General features: G+C 38.6%; 1 protein-coding gene across 9 annotated transcripts in view; it reads left to right on the forward strand.

Annotated features, from left to right (window-relative positions):
• Window positions 1-20,358, forward strand: part of MYO5A (myosin VA) — a 263,746-nt gene that overhangs the window by 140,719 nt on the left and 102,669 nt on the right. For 8 of the 9 annotated variants that reach the window (XM_037833939.1, XM_037833940.1, XM_037833944.1 and 5 more), the window contains exons 7-9: window positions 4,602-4,683; window positions 5,270-5,377; window positions 7,107-7,213. In XM_037833939.1, coding sequence (XP_037689867.1) covers window positions 4,602-4,683; window positions 5,270-5,377; window positions 7,107-7,213 — 297 coding nt within the window. The remainder of the gene's footprint in view (window positions 1-4,601; window positions 4,684-5,269; window positions 5,378-7,106; window positions 7,214-20,358) is intronic. The other variant, XM_037833945.1, reaches the window with a different exon arrangement.

Below are 20,358 nucleotides of genomic sequence, written 5' to 3' on the forward strand. Positions count from 1 at the left end.
AACATCTCTGTTTCTTTAGTGATCCTCTGTCTAGATGTTCTATCCATTGATGAGAGTGGTGTATTGAAGTCTCCAACTATTATTGTAGAGGTATCTATTTCTCCTTTCAGTGATCGCAGTGTTTGCCTCATGAATTTTGGGGCATTCTGGTTTGGTGCATAAATATTTATGACTGTTATGTTTTCTTTTATTAATATATAGTGTCCTTCCTTGTGTCTTTTAATTGTTTTGCTTTTGAAGTCTAACTTGTCTGATATTAATATAGCTACTCCCGCTTTTTTCTGGTTGTTGTTTGCATGAAGTATCTTTTTCCAACCTTTCACTTTCAGTCTATGTTTGTCCTTTTGTCTAAAGTGAGTTTCTTGTAGACAGCATATAGATGGGTCCTGTTTTTTAATCCATTCTGCCAGTCTGTGTCTTTTTATTAGGGAGTTTAATCCATTTACATTTAGTGTTATTACTGTAAGGGCAGTACTTTCTACTACCATTTTGTTTTTTGGAATTTATATGTCATATCTTATTTTTTCCTCTCCTTTTACCTTTCCTGATAATCTTCATTTCTGCTCTCTTGTCCAACTCTCTCTCTCCTGTCTTTTCCTATCAGCCTGTAGCACTCCCTTTAGTATTTCTTGTAGTGCCGGTCTCTTATTCACAAACTCTCTCAGTGTCTGTTTGTCTGAAAATGTTTTAATCTCTCCCTCATTTTTGAAGGAACGTTTTGCTGGATATAGAATTCTTGGTTGGCAGTTTTTCTCTTTCAGTATCTTAAATATATCATGCCACTGTCTTCTTGCCTCCATGGTTTCTGCAGAGAAATCTGTACATAGTCTTATTGACCTTCCCTTGTATGTGATGGATTGGTTTTCTCTTGCTGCTTTCAGAATCCTCTCTTTGTCTTTGACATTGGACAATCTGACCAGTAAGTGTCTTGGAGTAGGTCTATTGGGATCTATTCTATTTGGGGTACGTTGTACTTCTTGAATCTCTAATTTTCTGTCTTTTATAACAGTTGGGAAATTTTCAGTGAATATGTCTTCTATTACTCTTTCTGCCCCTTTTCCCCTCTCTTCTCCTTCTGGGATACCCTAACACGTATATTTGTGCGTTTCATGTTGTCACTCAGCCCTCTAAGACCCTGCTCATATTTTTTCATTTTTTTCACCATCTGTTCTTTTGTGTGTATGAATTCGAATGACCTGTCTTCCAGTTCACTGATCCTTTCTTCTGCCTGTTCAAATCTACTGTTGTGTCCCTCCATTGTGTTTTTCATCTCCTCCATTGTGGCCTTCATTCCCATGAGTTCTGCCATTTGTTTTTTTAAGTTTATGAATTCTTCTTTATGGTCAGCCAGTGTCTTCTTTATATCCTTCAGCTCTTTTGCTATATCTTCCTTCATTCCATCAAATTTATTTAGCATTAGTTGCCTCCACTCCTGTGTCTCAGCTGAGTTTGTTCCTTTGGCTGGTCCATGTTTTCGTGTTTCCTGGTATGGCTTGTTATCTTAAGTTGTCTAGGCATCTGATTCTCTTGATTAGTTTATTTTGGAGCTTGTTTTCTGTCTTTTACTTAGTGGTTTTCTTGTTGGTTGGCTTTGTTTTCTCACCTCTGTTATTCAGTTCAACTTATTCTAGACCTCTAACTTAGGTTCTATTTAGTTGATCGGAATTTTTCCCCTCTTGTTTTTTCTGTTTCTTGCTCTGCCTCTATGTAACCTTTTTGTGAGTGGGTCTCCTCAGATATGGTTGACCCTAGTCAGATTTTCCCAGTCTAGTGAGGCCCAGGTCTCATTGGGAGGGTATGGAGTTTTCCTGAGAATGAGACCCTCCTATGAGGCCTTTAGAATTGGTGCTTTTCCTCTCCTGTCCAGCAGGCGGCGCTGGCCAGCCCGCAGCTCCCCCACCAGTGTAAGGAGGTATGGAGCCTTTAGTTCTCCTGGTGACTCTGATCCTGTCAGGGGCGTGGCTGACTGAAGCTGGAATCTGAATTCCAGCCCCTGGGGTCTGAATTCCCAGAAGGAGGACTGCCAGTTGAGCTGGGCCTCCCTCCACTCTCCCTATCCTCAGAATTCCAGTTGTCTCTCAGGGGCACTATTCCCTTCTCCTCTCTCCTCTTTGGGGCCTCTCCAGGTAGATTCCTTGGTCAGCCTGAGTTGCCAATTAAAGACGGGGGTGGAGGCCTTCAGTAGTGAATACGGAATTCAAAGACACTGTAGGTACTCTGTCTCCCCTCAAGCCCAGCCTAGTCCCTCAACCTGGGCTTTCCGATAGAAAATAACCACATATATTACTTTTAGATTTAAAAAAAAAAAAAAAAAAGTAGAAAAGAAATCAAGAAAAAGAAAAAAGGAAAAAAAAAGAGTCTCTTTTAAACGTTTTTCCCCAGCCTGGAAGTTTTGTCAGTGCCAGAATAGAGCATTTAAAGATATGCTTTGGGCTATTGTCTGATAATTACTCTCCAACTGCTTCAGTTCCACCCCTGCGGGGGGGGGGGGGGGGGGGGGGGGGGCGGCTATTGAAATGCAAAAAGATAAGAGATCAGCGAGAAGCCAGAAGGGACAAAATGTAAGGGGAAAAAATAAATGGCTTTTTTGGAGTCTAGGAATGGGTGCCCCCTTTTACGTGCCCCCACTTCTTGGAGCCCAGCCCTTCTTTAGCACCCCAGCTCCCAAAGTTAGTTAATTAGTTTGTTAATTAATTCTGCAGTTGAGGCTGGTTTGAGCCTCCCTTCTTGCCCTCAGCAGATTGCTGTTTTTTGGGTTTTTCTTCCCCCCTTTCAGGGAGCCGGCAGCAAGACAGTCTGTGAGGTCTGGGTGGGGAGGGTCGCCAGACCCCTGGTCCGGGAAACTTACAATGTTCGCTGCGATCTCAGCTTTTCCTCCAATTCCAAACTTGTGTCCAATGTGTGACTGGTTACTGGAGACCCCGAAAACACTGTTTCATATAGTTCTTGGGTAATTGCCAGCTGCTGTATGGGAGAGACGAAATTCTGCTCCTCACCACTCCGCCATCTTGCCCCGCCTCTCCCACTTCATTGAGTTTTAAATACCCCTACACTGCCACGTGGCAGTGTTTATTAACTTCCATTCCCAAAGTCTGTCATGGCTTGCAGAGTCTGGGACATACCAAGAGTTGTAAGTTTGGGCAGTCTGCAGCTACCCTGGCATTTTTATTACCGTTAAGTATGTCTTTCAAACAGTCTGTATTTCTGGTGCTTCAGCTTTGAGGGTGTGCTTGATTTGTGGCCACCCAAAATATATTTCTTGATTTGTGTACTAAGGCAGTAGTCCCCCTCTGCCATTGTTCTAATACCTAGGTACCCAGAGAGCAGTGTTACTTCATACACATGCATACCTGTATAGGTTTAAAGAAAACCATGTAGTTTAGTAGCCAGAAGTAAGAATGGGTGAAACAGGTAGATAAAAGAAAATTTAGTCTAAATAATAGAGATTTGAAATAAATGATCAAAGGTGAATTGAGTGAGAAAGATGGGCCATGGTCATTAAAGTGACAAAAGGCTAATAGTATCTAATACAAAATGGTAAGACCTTGTCTTGAGCCATTGAGGCAATTCTAGCTGTTCCCTGAATCCCCGGAGCTGTATAATATGGAGGATGTTTTGTATGTCAGAATGAGTCAAATAGTCAAAAAACATTTTATCTTGTTCTTCATGTGCAAAGATGACCAAGGCATTTCTGCAGACTCACCTGCTTTTCTAGTTTTCTGTGTACAGAACCACCTGATCTCTTGCCTAATCGTTCTTGTGATCATTGGTACATTGGTAAATTGTTCAGTGTTTTCTGTGTGTGTAACGTGTATTCTTCACCAGACATCAGCCCTCTTGGGGGATCAAACCTGACTTCAGCCTTATTGGCATTATTCTTTAGCCAACTCAAATACAGAATTCAATTTGATGTGATGAATTCAATTATTGAATACAGAATTCAATTGCAGAATTCAAGGATTTATTGATAGAGCATAAGGATTAGGTTTTGCATGAACAATATTATTGCAGTTGTATTTTTTAAAGTGTGTATTTGGAAAAAGACTGTTAGTAAGTACTAAAAATGATCTTAGAATTATGTGATTTATTTTCTATTTTATAAAATATTGTTATTGATTTTACAACTTATAAAGTAAAATTATGTAGATGATATAGTACATTTGTGAAATTCTTGCAAACAACCATGGTAGATGGTCCAGTCTAAAATAATGGCAAAGATGGCATATTCTTTTTCAGTCAAAATGTTGCGAAGACCATGAATTTAAGAGATACCATTAGAAAATAGTAATGAGTATCGTAATAAATGGTTTTAGCTTCCCTCCAAAACACTACTCTCTTGTAACCGTGGCCATGTGTCAAACTGTTTACCAGTTCAAAAAGCATTATTATCGGATATTTTATGTTGAAAGTCACCAACAGATACACACTCATACAAATGCACATATATAATTAATCATAAGTTTAATAATCATATGTATTAGGAAATTTGTGAAAAGATAATTTATTTCACAAACATAATTAAATATTAAAATTTTATTTTATGATTGAATTTTCTGAGTTTTAGATTAAAATTCTATAATTGAAAACTTCTTATTTCAAAGGCAGAAGAGGAGAGAAACTATCACATCTTCTATCAGCTTTGTGCCTCAGCAAAGTTACCTGAATTTAAAATGCTGCGATTAGGTATGAATGGCATTAGATTTATTGTGTTGGTATTGTTTTCTGTTAATTTCTAAGTTCATAAACTTACTTGTTAAAAAGGAGTTTATTTCATACTGGAATATTTATGGATGGAATAGAAGTCTGTGTTTGCCTTCAAAATAACCCTTGGTAGTAGGAGAGGAGTATTGAGTTGTGGTATAGATGGAAGAAGATTGACCTTGATAATTAAGATAGATAATGGGTGCATAGAGGTCATTATACTAGTCTCTACACTTTTGTTATATGTTTGAAATGTTCCTTGATTAAAAGAAAACTTTTTAAAAGGAGTTTATCTAATGGAGGCTTGTAGAGCTTCTGATGAGGGGAATGAAGTGTTTGAGGAAATTATTCTAGCATGTAGATTAGACTAAAACCTTTAGGAAAGGACTGTTCATTTCACCAATTAAGATAAATAACCTATAAACATTTCACTTAATTGAAAACAGGCAGTCCAACTCTAGACCCTGTGCATTTAACTTTGCTATCATTGACTAATTCAGAGTTGACATAAGGGTAGACATCAAGGCATTTTCATAGACTGCAAAACTTTTATTTTCTTTAATTGCAGGAAATGCAAATTACTTTCATTATACAAAGCAAGGAGGCAGTCCTGTGATTGAAGGAGTAGATGATGCCAAGGAAATGGCACATACCAGGCAAGCCTGCACTTTGCTAGGTAATTTAATTTTATTCTTGAGTTCTTATGAGTGATAGCTTTATGCCTCGAGAACTGTTGTTTAGAATATTGGCTTGGCTTTGTATTAACTAGTGAGTATTGCTAGGAAATTTAACATTTCTTATAAAATACATTTGGACTGTATATGGACACAAGGTTTCTTTTGGGGGTGATGGAACTATGTTAAAATTACTCCTCACTAAAATTGTTTAAGGAAACAAAACACATTTTGGCCATCTGGGGAGATAGGACTAACTAATTGTTTGCTTAAGTATATAAAATATCTGAATCCTAGAGCTAAATGAACTGGGATTGTGTAGGAGCTCAGATTTTGAGGGCTTTTTGTTTTTATTTGTTTTTCTGCTATTTTTTGTGACTGGAAAATATGACTGAGCTGTCTTGGTGACAGAACATTGTAGTACATGTAGTTTATTCCAATATTTTTGAAATTGCACAGGTGTCACTATCTTGTTTCTAGAATTTAGAAAATGTTGGGTTACATGTGAATAAATTGATCTTTAGAACTTTAATGTACAAATTTAAGAGGTGAGTTAATCTTTTTAAAACCTCAAAATTCAATAACTCAAAAATTGCAGATTGCTACTTTGAGGAATATGTTCAAGTGAGTTAGTTTCATTTAAAAGCATGTGATTTAACCCTCCTGTTCAGAGTGTGGACCACTGGGAAACTTGCTAGAAACAGAATCTCAGAGCCCTTCCCAGACCCTCTGAATCAGAATTTGCATTTTAACAAGATTCATTGGTGATACATATGCATATTAAAGTCTGAAAGTCTGAAAAACACTGCTTTACTTCTAGAGTTAAATTAGTTTGCAAATAAAAGATTGTGAATTTGAAAAAGCCATAATGTAGTAGATAGCAGAAACATTCATCATTAGGTCAACTCTCAGTTAGCTCTGTAAGATTACATATTTGGAAATAATTTTACTCCTTTTACTTCCATATAATTATATCTAATTCTGGATGTTCTTAAAACATAGCCAGATCTTACAAACAGCCAAAGGCTGTGGCGCTTTCTTATCCTGCCTTATCCTTCAGGTTTTTGATCTCATATGGTCTTTGGGGTACAGCACCACCCTGAACACATTTAATCTTGAGATCTGTTTGACTTATACTTTGTAGCTAGAAGTAGTAATTAACTAATCTGAGTCAAAACAACCTTACTGGGCTGTATCTTGCATTTGGAGTAGAGATAAATAGAAATGGTAATAATGTTAATAAAATACTTAAATCCAGTTTGTGACAATGATAATTTGTTTGGTACTTACCATCTGTCACATAGTGTGCTAAGTGTGCTACATGTTTTGCCTCATTTCATCTTCACAACAGCCCTTTCAGGTAGTCATTGTTTCTATTTCTATTTCTCAAATGAGAAAACCAAAGCATAGAAAGGTAAAATTGCCTGCCCACATGAGATAGCAGGTTGGTAACAGCCAGGCCTTAAGCTCAGGTCTGTCACAGTCCACAGCCCATGTTCTCAACCATGATACTATACTAACATGTTAATGTCAACAAGGATGAAAGTGTTATTAACTGTGATAATGTGTATAACATCTGGCAATATTCAAAAATTAAAAGTAGTTAATAGTACAATTATAAAAATGTTCTTTCATTTAAAAAAGAATTAACAATAGATTTAAAGTTATCTGCTGTAATTGTTTAGTTCCTGTTCTAAATTAATCACTTGTTCATTTACTCTATTGTTTCAGGAATTAGTGAATCATATCAGATGGGGATTTTTCGAATACTTGCTGGTATCCTTCACTTAGGCAATGTTGGATTTACATTTCGAGATTCAGACAGCTGCACAATACCTGTAAGTTCAGAACAAACTTAAGTGGGATGACATTTGAGTTGTGCTTTAGTACTGTTGATCCTTACTTTATGAAATTTGAAGTCTCTCTATTAACATTACCAGAGAGATCGATTACCCAAAGGAGAATCTTTAGCTAGGAATAAAGAAATATGGATTCTTATCCCTGGTGCACAGTGATTGTGTGTGTGTCTGTGTGTGTGTGTATGTGTGTGTGTGTGAGAGAGAGAGAGAGAAAGAGAGAGACAGAGAGAGGGACCTTGGAGACATCTCTGATCTCCATAACAGAGGTGGAAAATACTATGTTAGATTTGTAGGTTGGCTCGGTGAGTCTGGAGTGAAAGGTTTTTGTTTGACTTAAGGCACAAGGATAACTTTATGTGGTTACCTTATATGGTACCTTGTATGATAACCTTGTATGCATCTTTTTTTAAATTTTTATTTTGAAATAATTTCAAACATGTAGGACAGTTGCAAATACAATACAAACTCCATACAGAGAACTCCAACACACCCCCACACCCAGATATCCGTATCTACCAATTTTACATTTTGCTACCTTTGCAGTACCTTTCTTTCTCTTTCCTTCCTTCCTTCTTCTTTCCCTTCCTCCCTTCCCCTCCCCCCTCTTTCTTTCAACTTTATCTATTATCTTTCTATCAATCTCTGTCTACCCTTTTATCATCTTCTGAACGTTTGAGAGCAGGTTGCATGTATCATACTCCTTGAACTCATAACACTTCCATGTACATTTCCTACAAACATGGATATTCACTTATGTCATTAACTTAACTGCAGTTAATTCAGGAAAATTAATATGGATATAAAGCCTAAATTCTATATTCCAATTTTTCCTTATGCCCCCTTTGAGCTTTTCTCCTCCATCTTAGATCCATTCCAATATCATGTATTGTATTGATTGTCATTAACTCTTAATTAACTATATAAAAAAAATTTAAAAAAAAGATATACAATAAAAAAAACATTTCAAACAAACCATAACAAGGGAGTAAGAAAAAGACAAGTAACCTAAAACAAATACTTTACTTCCAATATGTTCCTACTCTACCCCAAGAAAATAACCTAATATAGCAACATTAGAATTGAATGCTTGTTCCTGCCATACCCATCAGAAATTAAGAAACCATAGTCATTCCTGGGCATTCCCAGAATGTTAAATTTACTCACGATAGCTCATCTGTTCTTATTGGGTTATAATTCCACCTTCATTAATTGCTCTCTATCGCTAGTTCCCCTACATTCTACATTATAGACCATTCATTTTAGGAGTGTGTTATTTAAACTCCAGGTGTTTGTGAATTTTCTAAGTCTCTGATGGTTACTGACTTCTAATTGTATTCCATTGTGGTCAGAGAATGTGCTTTGAATATTTTCAATTTTTTTAAATTTATTGAGGCTTGTTTTATGTCCCAGCATATGGTCTATCCTAGAGAAAGTTCCATGATCACTAGAGAAGAATGTATATCCTGGTGATTTGGGATGTGATGTTCTATATATGTCTGTTAGATCCAATTCATTTATCAGATTGTTTAGGTTTTCAATTTCCTTATTGGTCGTCTGTCTGGTTGATCTATCTGTAGGAGAGAGTGATGTGTTGAAGTCTCCCACAATTATTGTGGAAACATCCATTGCATCCTTTAGTTTTGCCAGTGTGTGTCTCATGTATTTTGTGGCACCATGATTGGATGCATAAACGTTTATGATTGTTATTTCTTCTTGTTGAATTGCCCCTTTTATTAGTATGTAGTGGCCTTCTTTGTCTCTCCTAACATCCTTGCATTTATTTATTTGTTTGTTTATTTATTTATTTAATTATTATTATTTTTTAAATTTTATTTTATTTTGAAATAAATTCAAAGTTATAGGAACAGTTGCAAAAACAATACAAACCCCATACACAGAACTCCAGCATACCCTGACCCCCCTCCCCTGATACCCCAATCCACCAACTTTAACATGCTGTCACACCGGTATTTCTTTCCCTCCCTCCCTCCCTCCCTATCTATCATCCATCATCTATTGCTCTGTCTTCTGAATGTATGAGAGCTAGCTGCATCCAGCCTTGAACAAACACTATAATTCACATATACAATTCCCATGAACAAGGACATTCTTTTATGCAATCCCATTAAATGCAGCTAAGAAGTACTAGAGATTCAACATTGATACAAAGCATACATTCTATATTTCCTTTTTTTTCCCCCTATGTCTCAACTGTGTCCCTTTGAGCCTCCTGTCCTCCATCCTCAGAACCCATCCAGGGTCATCCTTGGCATTCAATTGTCATCTATTTAGACTGTTCCTTTTTTTTTTTTCTCAATTGTGGAAACATGTATACAGCCTAAATCTTCCCATTCTACTCCCTCCCTAGCATTCCATTAGTGGGATTAATCACATTTAGAATGTTGTAATGCTATCTCTTTCCCACCATCCATTACTAGAAATTTCCCTTCACCTCAAACACCAATCCCACACTCATTTCTTAACTCCCCATTGCCCCTTCCCCTACTTCTCTTAACCCATACTCTACTTTTCATCTCTATGGTCATATTCTCTGATAGTTTCTTTGTGTTTACTGTGGGGCTTAAAATTAAACTCTTAAATCCATAACAATCTTGTTTTTCTTTGACACCAACTTAACTTCAATACGACACATAAACTATGCTCCTGTACTCCTCCATTCCCCCACCTTTATGTAGTTCTGTCAAAACTTACATATTTTACGTTGAGTTCAAAACCACTGATTTGTCATTAGAGTTTGTGTATTTTATATCGTGTAGGAAGTAAATAGTGGATAAATAATTCACAGATTATTGACTTCTATTTGTATTCCATTGTGGTCAGAGAATGTGCTTTGAGTATATCCAATCATTTTTTTTTTTTTTTTTTTAATTTATTGAGGCTTGTTTTATGTCCCAGCATATTAGTCCATTCTGGAGAAAGATCCATGATCACTAGAGAAAAATGAGTGTCTTGGTAATTTGGGATGTAAGGTTCTATATATGTCTGTTAAAATTCTCTCTATCTCTTTCTCCTTTCTTTGTTTCTCTGTCGGTAGGGCTCCCTTTAGGATCTGAAGTAGGGCAGGTCTTTTATTAGCAAAATCTCTCAGCATTTGTTTGTCTGTGAAAATTTAAGCTCTCCCTCAAATTTGAAGGAGAGTTTTGCTGGACAAAGTATTCTTGGTTGGAAAGTTTTCTCTCTCAGAATTTTAAATATGTCATGCCACTGCCTTCTCGCCTCCATGGTGGCCACTGAGTAGTCATTACTTAGTCTTATGTTGTTTCCTTTGTATGTGGTGAATTTCTTTTCTCTTGCTGCTTTCAGAACTTGCTCCTTCTCTTCAGTATTTGAGAGTCTGATCAGAATATGTCTCGGAGTGGGTTTATTTGGATTTATTCTATTTGGAGTTCTCTGGGCATTTATGCTTTGTGTATTTATATTGTGTAGAAGGTTGGGGAAGTTTTCCCTAACAATTTCTTTGAATACTCTTTCTAGACCTTTACCCTTCTCTTCCCCTTCTGGGACATCAATGAGTCTTAAATTTGGACGTTTTATTCTATCTATCATATCCCTGAGATCCATTTTGATTTTTTCGATTTTTTTCTCCATTCTTTCTTTTGTTCATTCATTTTCTGTTCTGTGGACTTCTAGGACACTGAGTCATTGCTCAACTTCCTCTAATCTTGTATTATGAGTATCCAGAGTCTTTTTAATTTGGCCAACAGTTTCTTTCATTTCCATAAGATCTTCTATTTTTTTTATTTACTCTCGCAATGTCTTCTTTATGCTCTTCTAGGGTCTACTTTATGTCCCTTATGTCCTATTTCATGGTCTTCTTCATGTCCTTTATATCCTTTGCCATGTTTTTGTTCCTTGATTGTAGTTCTTTAATTAATTGTGCCAAGTACTGTGTCTCTTCTGATATTTTGATTTGTGTCTTTGGGATTGCATTCTCCATATCATCTGGTTTTATCATATGCATTAAGATTTTCTGTTGTTTTTGGCCTCTTGGCATTTGCTTTGCTTGATAGGGTTTTTTCAAGTTGTAAAAAAAAAAAAAAAATACCAATCCAATTTTTCAGAAATACAAGTTGGTGGTGTACACTTCCTCTAACTAACCAGCAGATGGTGTCTGCAGGTCACCTATACCCCTCAAGTCAGTTCTCAACTTTGTTCTTGTGGTGTGTGGGGAAATGATTCTTGTGGGGTTCAGTTGGTGAACTCAGTTTGGTTGTGTTGCTGGAGCCATCCGCCCTGAATGTGGGGCATGTGTCCGGGTGGCTAGGGAGGCAGGGCAGCTTTAATATTCAAACCTCCCAGGGTTCCTGGAGATTCAAGGCTGTTGCAAGAGTCTAAGCCTTCATTTCAGTTCTGCCCCTGATCCTCTCTGACGCTGACCCACAAACCACTGGCATTGATGTAGCGTCCCTGGGTTTTCCGAGCAGGCCCCCCTTCTCAGCTGTGATCTTCCAGGACCTCTGCTGAGGGAAGGCTATGCTACATTACAAGTGCATGCCATCCCTCAAGGGAAGCCCCGGGCCGCTGGGCGGTGCAGGGACGCTCTCAGCCTGATGTGAAGATGGCTGAATGGGCTTCTCCACCCCTTCCCTCTCCTCGCACAGTTCCTCCTTCCCAGCTCCGGGACAACTGGCTCTGCTCTGGGCTGTGGTCACAGCCCTGGGCAGGAGTGTCTCCAGCCCGCTGGGGAGTGGCTGCAAGCAGTGGGGTTTCTTTCTCCTTCCGGCTCTTCCCTCTGCTCCTCTGGCCTTGAGGGAATCTGCAGCGGGCTATCCTCCATGCCAGACACCTAGAGGCCGGTTCAGACTGCTTCTGCCGTGCTTCACTGCACGGTTTTCACCATCGCAAATGCAGCCGCTTCTGGGTTTTTCCCCTTTTTTTTTTTTTTAATAAAAGAATCAGTCCATCTCCAAATGCCAACCCCCAGCTTCCCCACACTGCAGCGTGGCTGCGGGTCTTTCAGCTGGCTCACTCACTCATTTCAGAATGCAGCCTCCCGTTTTCACCAAGTGTATGGCCCCTGTGGTTCTAGCAGACCTTGTCCAGCTGGTGCATCGCTGAAACCGGTATTCTGGGTCACCTTCTGGTTTTATCTAGTATTTTTCACGGGGGTGTTATTTTGCCCTATCTCACCTAGCTGCCATCTTACGTTCTCCCATCTTTGCATTTAAAGTCTACTTTATCTGAGATTAATATTGCTAGTCCTGCTTTCCCTTGGCCGCAGCTTGCATGAAACATTTTCTCCATCCTTTCACTTTCAATCTCTTTGTGTCCCTGTGTCTAAGATGAGTCCCCTGCACGCAATGTACTGATGGTTCATATTGATCCATTCTGCCAATCTATATCTTTTAATTGGGGAATTTAATCCATTTACATTCAATGTTATTGCTGTGAAGGCATTTCTTGAATCAGCCATCCTATCCTTTGTTCTATGTTTGTCAGGTATATCCTCTCCCTCTCTCTCTTAATGTCCTTATATGAACCAATATTGAATCTCTTTAGTACTGAACCTTTCTCCATATCTCTCTCTCCTCTCCCTGCCTCTCTGTCGGTAGGGCTGAACCTGAAGTAGGGCATGACTTTTATTAGCAAAATCTCTCAGCATTTGTTTGTCTGTGAAAAATTTAAGCTCTCCCTCAAATTTGAAGGAGAGCTTTGCTTAATAAAGTATTCTTGGTTAGAAGTTTTTCTCTCTCAGGATTTTAAATATGTCATGCCACTGCCTTTTCGCTTCCATGGTGGCCGCTGAGCAGTCACCACTCAGTCTTATGTTGTTTCCTTTATATGTGGTGAATTGCTTTTCTCTTGCTGCCCCCAGAACTTACTCCTTCTCGTCATCACCCGACAGTCTGACCAGAATATATCCTGGAGTGGGTACATTTGGATTATTCTATTTGGAGTTTGCTGGGCATTTATCCTTTTTGTATTTATATTGTGTGGAAGGTTTGGGAAGTTTTCCCCAACAATTTCTTTGAATACACTTTCTAGACCTTTACCCTTCTCTTCCCCTTCTGGGATACCAATGAGTCTTATAGTTGGACATTTTATTTTATCTGTCGTATCCCTGAGATCCATTTCGATTTTTTCGATTTTTTACCCCATTCTTTCTTTTGTTCTTTCATTTTCCGTTCTGTGGTCCTCAAGATTGCTGATTCATTGTTCAGCTTCCACTAGTCTTGTACTATGAGTATCCATTTTAATTTGGTCAACAGTTTCTTTTATTTCCATAAGATCATCTATTTTTTTATTTTCTCTTGCAATTTCTTCTTTATGCTCTTCTAGGGTCTTCTTCATGTCCTTTATATCCTGTGCCATGCTCTTCTTCATGTCCTTTATATCCTGTGCCATGCTGTCATTGTTTGTCTTTAGTTCTTTGATTAATTGCTTCAAGTACTATGTCTCCTCTGATCTTTTGATTTGGGTGTTTGGGTTTGGGTTATCTGTATCATCTGGTTTTATCATATGCTTTAAAATTTTCTGTTGTTTTTGGCCTCTTGGCATTTGCTTTACTTGATAGGGTTCTTTTGGAATATGTAGGATTATTCAAAGACAAATCTCTAATTTGTCAGATCTACAGCTTGGTGGCATACACTTTCTCTAACTAACCAGCAGATGGCATCCGCAAGTCACCTATTTCCCTCAAGTCAGTTCTCCCCAACTTTTTCTTTGTGGTGTGTGGGGGTCTGATTCATGTGGGGTCCAATTGGTGCACCAAGTTTGGGTGTGTTGTTGGTGCTGTCCGCCCTGAATGTGGGGCGTGTGTCTGAGCTAGGGAGGGAGGGCAGCTTTAATCATAAAACCTCCCAGAGGTTTTAAGGCTGTTGTAAGAGTCTAAAGCTTCATTTCAGTCTCACCACAGATTGTCTCTGCCGCTGACCCGCAAGTCTTTGGTATTGGCATATGGTCCCTGGGATTTCTGAGTGGGTCCCTATTCCAAGCCATGACCTTCTAGGGCCTCTGCTGAGGGAAGGTTGTGCTACATCACAAGTGTGCGCCATCCCTCAAGGGAAGTTCTGGGCCGCCAGGCCATGTAGGTGCGTTCCCAGCCTGCTGTAAGGATGGCTGTATGGGACGTGTTAATTTCCCCCTTTTCACACAGCTCCGCCTTCCCAGCTCTGGGTCAGTTAGCTGTGGGTGCTAATTGTGGCATGTGCGTGTGTTGCTGGAAACACTTCCTGTCACACTGGGTTTTTTGGCGTGGCTCTGGGCTGTGGCTCTGGTGCCGGGCAGAAGTGTTCCCAGCCTGCTGGGAAGATGGCTACAAGGGGCGTGGGTTTTTTTTCCCCTTTTGGCTAACCTCTGCCTTTCTTGCTCCCGGACAATTGGCAGCAGGTGTGTGAAAGTTTATCTTCCACGCCAGATATTGAGGCGTTCGCACAGCCTGTTCCTGCAGCGCTTCACTGTGCGGTTCTCGCTGCTGTATCTGCAGCCACTTTTGGGTTTTTTAAAAAAAGAACTAGTCCGCCTCCAAATGCCAACCCTCGATTTCCTCACTCCGCAGTGTGGCTGCCAAATATTCAGCAGGCTCACTCACTCGTTTCAGAATGCAGACTCCCAGTTTCACCAAGTGCACGTTTCCTGTGGATTTAGCAGACCTTGTCCGGCTGGTGCATCGCTGGAACTGGTGTTCTCAGTCGCTTTCTGTCTTTTATCTAGTATTTTTCACGGAGGTGTTTTTTTTGCCCTGTCTCTCCTAGCTGCCATCTTAAGTTCTCAACCTTATATGCATCTTTAGCCTTGGAAATCTGATGTGGGTTAAACATTATTGAAGAACTTTTAACATTGGTTACTTCTGGGAAGAGGAACTAGGTAGCAGTGTGTGGGGGGGATGATAGGTAAGAAACTAACTTATCCCTTTTAATCTTACCGAATGTCGTGCATGTATATCCATCACCTATTAAAATGCATAATACATGTGTCTTAATTATCAGAGACTGTGATGTAAATGGCTCCATAGGATCAGAGACTCATGTAAGTTAGAGCTATGAGGGCTCATGCATATCCCTGCTTAAATCCTCAGGACTCCCCATTGCCTTCAGGAGTAGGCCAAATGCCCATTGGCATGACCTGCAAGGCCTTTCATGATCAGCCCCTGACTTCCAGTTCAATTTATCTCTCCATTTCTCAACTCCATACTCCACGCTCCAGCCATTTACATGCCAGGTTGCCTCTGTTTGCTGCCTTTGCTCAGATTATCTCTGCTGGGGATAGGTTGATTGCTCTTTCTCTCTGGCCAGCTCTTACCTTCCAACACTAAGATCTGGCAGCATCTCTTCTGAGGTATACCCTCCTGCTTTCCTTTATCTTAGTGCGTATTGCATTGTTCTGTAAAATTCTCTCTTAATTGACTTTCTGCACTAGGATTTGAGGTCCTATTGGATGGAGACCATATTGTTTATGTTAGTATTCTTAAGGCCTTACTTTTACAAGTTTTTTATTCAACCCATTCTTGATTTCTTTTTCTCCCCCTGTGGATCTATAGCTCTTTGCATAAAAAACAGATTCCCTACTCCTATGAAAAAATAATCTATTCCCTGCCTTTTTCGAACACAATTAAATGTATGAGACATAAGATAATACAAAATAAATGACTTTATGATTTGGAGAAAATCTTATACTCTGAATGATTCATTAGTCAAAGGACTAAGCACTAGATAGGCAAGGAACTTGGCTTACAAAAAGCTTGGTCCTCATGGTTTCTTTTATGGATATTTTATGTGTGGTTTCCCTAAGCTGTGAATCCTAATTTCAGATGCATGATTTTTTTCTCCCCAGCCTCTTCTCCTAAAGGCAATTTAAAAAGGGAGAGGCGGGAGCAGAATGATCATCCTGATTTAAACTCTGATTTTTTCTGAGGAAATAACACAGACTGGCCTTTTAAAAAAACAGCTTTATTGAACTGTAATTCATATACCATTCCATTTACCCATTTAAAATGTACAATTCAATGGTTTTTAGTACATTCAACTATCATCACAGTCAATTTTAGGACATTTTCATCACCTCAAAAAAGAAACCTCTTATTCTTTAGCTATCATCCCCCATCTGCTTTCTTCCTCCCTCCCCCAGCCTTGTCTCTATAGATTGCCTATTCTGAACATTTCATATAAATTCAATCATATAGTATGTGATCTTTTGTGACTGGCTTCTTTCACTTAGCATAATATTTTCGTAGTTCATCATGTTCTAGCATGTATTAGTACCTCATGCCCTTTTGTCTAACCTTTTTATTTTCAAATAATTTCAGACTTAGAAAAGTTGCAAAAATAATACAAAACCTCTACATACGGAGAACTCCGGCATACCTCCCACCCAGATACCCAGTACCAGCAACTTTTAACATTTTGCCGCTTTTGTGTATCATTTTATCTGTCCATCTGTATATCTTTCTATCCTTCTGTCCATCCATTGGTCTTTTGTCTATCTTTCTATCTGTTGATCTATTTATTTTCTAAGCATCTGAGAGAAGGTTATATAAATCATTCTCCTTGAACACTTAATACTTGCATGAACCTGTCTTAAGAACAAGGATATTCACTTATGTAACCACATTAAGTACAGTTATAAAGTTCAAGAAATTTAACATTGACATAAAGCTCACAATCTATATTCCAGATTTTTCATATGTCCTAATAATGTTCTTTTGGGCCTTTTCTCCTATATAGTGCATTTAATTGTCTTCTTAGTCACTGTTTTTGTTTGTTTGTTTGTTTTGATTTTTTTAAGTTGTGGAACCATATACAACATATACTTTCCTATCTCAGCCACTCCCAAATATACATTCAGTAGGATTAATCACACTTACAATGTTGTGTTATGCTTCCCACCATCTATTATCAGAACTTTCCCAAAATCCCAAATGGAAACCCTATACCAATTATGCATTAACTTCCCATTCTCCTTCTTGTACTCTACTTTCTGTCTCTATGAATTTGTATAGTCTAGCTATTTCATATAAATAGAATCATGTAATATCTGTCCCTTTGTATCTGACTTATTTCATGCAACGTATCTTCAGGGTTCATCCATATAGTGGCATGTATCAGAACTTTATTCCTTTTTAGGGCTGAATAACATTCCATTGTATGTTATACCACAGTTTGTTTATCCATTTGTTAGTTGATGGACCCTTGTATTGTTTCCACATTTTGGCTATTATGAATAATGCTGCTGTGAGCATTAGTGTACAGATACCTCAGTCCAGCTTTTAATTGTTTTGAGATATGCCTAGATGTGTGTTTGCCAGGACATATGGTAGTTCTATGTTTAACTTTTCGAGCAACCACCGAACCATTTTCCATAGCATCTGTACCATTTTACATTCCTACCAACAATGCCCTAAGGTTCCTATTTCTCAGTGCTTTTTCTTTCCCTTTTTTTTTTTCCTTTTAAAAATAATAGCCATACTGTTGGGTGTGAGATGGTATCTCATTGTGGTTTTGATTTGCTTCTCCCTAATGGCTAACAACATTGAGCCATCTTATCATGTTCTTATTGGTAATTTGGGTATCTTCTTTGGAGAAATGTCTACTCAAGTCTTTTGTCCATTTTTTAATTGGGTTGTTTGTCTTTGGTTATGGAGTTGAAGGAGTTGTTTATATATTCTAGATATTAAACCGTTATTGGATATATGGTTTCCAAATATTTTCTCCCATTCTGTTAGCTGTCCTTTCACTGTCTTGATAATGACTTGATGCACAAAAGTGTGTAATCTTGTGAAATCCCATTTATCTATTTTTTTCTTATTTTCATCATGCATTCACTTTAAAGTCCAAGAATCCATTGTCTAATACAAAGTCCTATAGATATTTCTCTATTTTTTTTCTAAGTTTTAGTTCTTATATTTAGGTCTTTGATATATTTTGAGTTAATTTTTGCACACGGTATGAAATAGGAGTCCACTTTCATTCTTTTGCATGTGGACATCCAGTTTTCCTAGCACCAAAAGAAGACACTGTTCTTTTCCCATTGAATTGACTTGGCTCCCTTGTCAAAAATCAGTTGGCTTTGAATGGATTGTATGGTGTATGACTATATCTCAATAAAATTTCATTTAAAGAAATAAATTGGCCACAGATATATGGATTTATTTCTGTGTTCCCAGTTCTATTCCTTTGTTTATGTGTCTGTCCTTGTCCCAGTACCACACTGTTTTGACTGCTGTTGTTAGTAGCTCATTCTTTCTGATGGCCAAATAATATGCTATTGTATGAATATACTACATTTTGTATATTCATTTATCAGTTGGTCGACATTTGGTTGGTTAAGACCTTTTGGCTGTTGTGGATAATGTTGCTATAAATACTAGTGTACAAAATGGCCTTCTTTTTTTAAAAAAAAATCAGTTTTATTGAGATATATTCACATACCGTACAATCATCCACAGTGTACAATCAGTTCTTCATAGTACCATCATATAGTTGTGCATTCATCACCACGATAAATTTTTGAACATTTCCATTACTCCAAAACAAAAAAAAGAATAAAAATAAAAGTAAAAAAGAACACCTGAAACATCCCATCCCCCATCCCATCCTATTTTTCACTTAATATTTGTCCCCATTTTTCTACTCATCTGTCCATATACTGGATAAAGGGAGTATGAGCCACAAAGTTTTCACAATCACACAGTCACACCGTGTAAGCTACATAGTTATTCAATCATCTTCAAGAATCAAGGCTTGTGGGTTACAGTTTGACAGTTTCAGATATTTCCTTCTAGCTATTCTAATACACAAAAAACTACAAAGGGATATCTATATAGCACTTAAGAATTCCCTCCAGAATGACCTCTCGACTCCAGTTGAAAACTCTCAGCCACTGAAACTTTATTTTGTTTCATTTAGCTTCCTTTGATCAAGAAGACTTTCTCAATCCCACGATGCCAGGTCCAGGCTCATCCCCAGGAGTCATATCCCGCATTGCCAGGGAGATTTACACTCCTGGGAGTTATGTCCCACATAGGGGGTTGGGCAATGAGTTTTCCTGCTGAGTTGGCTTAGAGAGAAAGAGGCCACTTATGAGCAACAAAAGAGGTTCTCTGGGGGAGTGTTATAGTTTGCTAATGCTGCCAGAATGCAAAATACCAGAGATGGATCAGCTTTTATAAAAGGGAGTTTATTTGGTTACACAGTTATAGTCTCAAGGCCATAAAGTGTCCAAGGTAACACATCAGCGATCTGGTACCTTCACTGGATGATGGCCAATGGTGTCCGGAAAACCTCTGTTAGCTGGGAAGGCATGTGGCTGGCGTCTGCTCCAAAGTTCTGGTTTCAGAATGGCTTTCTCCCTGGATGTTCCTCTCTAGGTTGCAGTTCCTCAAAAATGTCACTCTTAGTTGCTTTTGGGGTTTTTTTTCCTCTCACAGCTTCTCTGGAGCAAAAGTCTGCTTTCAATGGCTGTCTTCAAACTGTTCCATCATCCGCAGCTCCTCTCTCAGTTCCTGTGCATTCTTCAAAGTGTCCCTCTTGGCTGTAGCTCCTCTTCAAAATGTCACTCACAGCTGCACTGAGTTTCTTCTGCTACCTCAGCTCATTTATATGGCTCCACTGATCAAGGCCCATCCTGAATGGGTGGAGCAACACCTCCATGGAAATTATCCAATCAGAGTCATCACCCACAGCTGGGTGGAGTGCATTCCAAAGAAACAGTCAAAGAATTACAATCTAATCAACACTGATAACATCTGCTCACACAAGATTACATCAAAGATAATGGCTTTTGGGGGACACAATATATTCAAACTGGCATGGGGAGACTCAGGCACAATTATAAGTAGGCTTAGCCTCTCCTTTGCAGTAAAAAGCTTCATAAGGGCAAGCTCCAAGATCAAGGGTTCAGCCTACTAAACTGGTAGTCCTCAATGCTTGTGAGAAGATCAGTAATTCCCCAGGTGGGAAGGTTTAATATTTCCGCATTTTGCCCCAGTTCCTCAGGAGGACCCTGCAAATACTTTTTTATCTCTGCCCAGGTTACTTTGGGATGTATCAGAATTTCACACTAACCTGTACAAACCTACCAGATCTCATTTCCTATCCAAAGTTCCATGAAATTATGGTGTTTGAATAAACTGAAAAATGGCCTTCTTTTAAATGAACTCACTGATT

Source organism: Choloepus didactylus, chromosome 4 (genome assembly GCF_015220235.1).
Source record: "Choloepus didactylus isolate mChoDid1 chromosome 4, mChoDid1.pri, whole genome shotgun sequence".
NCBI lineage: Eukaryota > Metazoa > Chordata > Mammalia > Pilosa > Megalonychidae > Choloepus > Choloepus didactylus.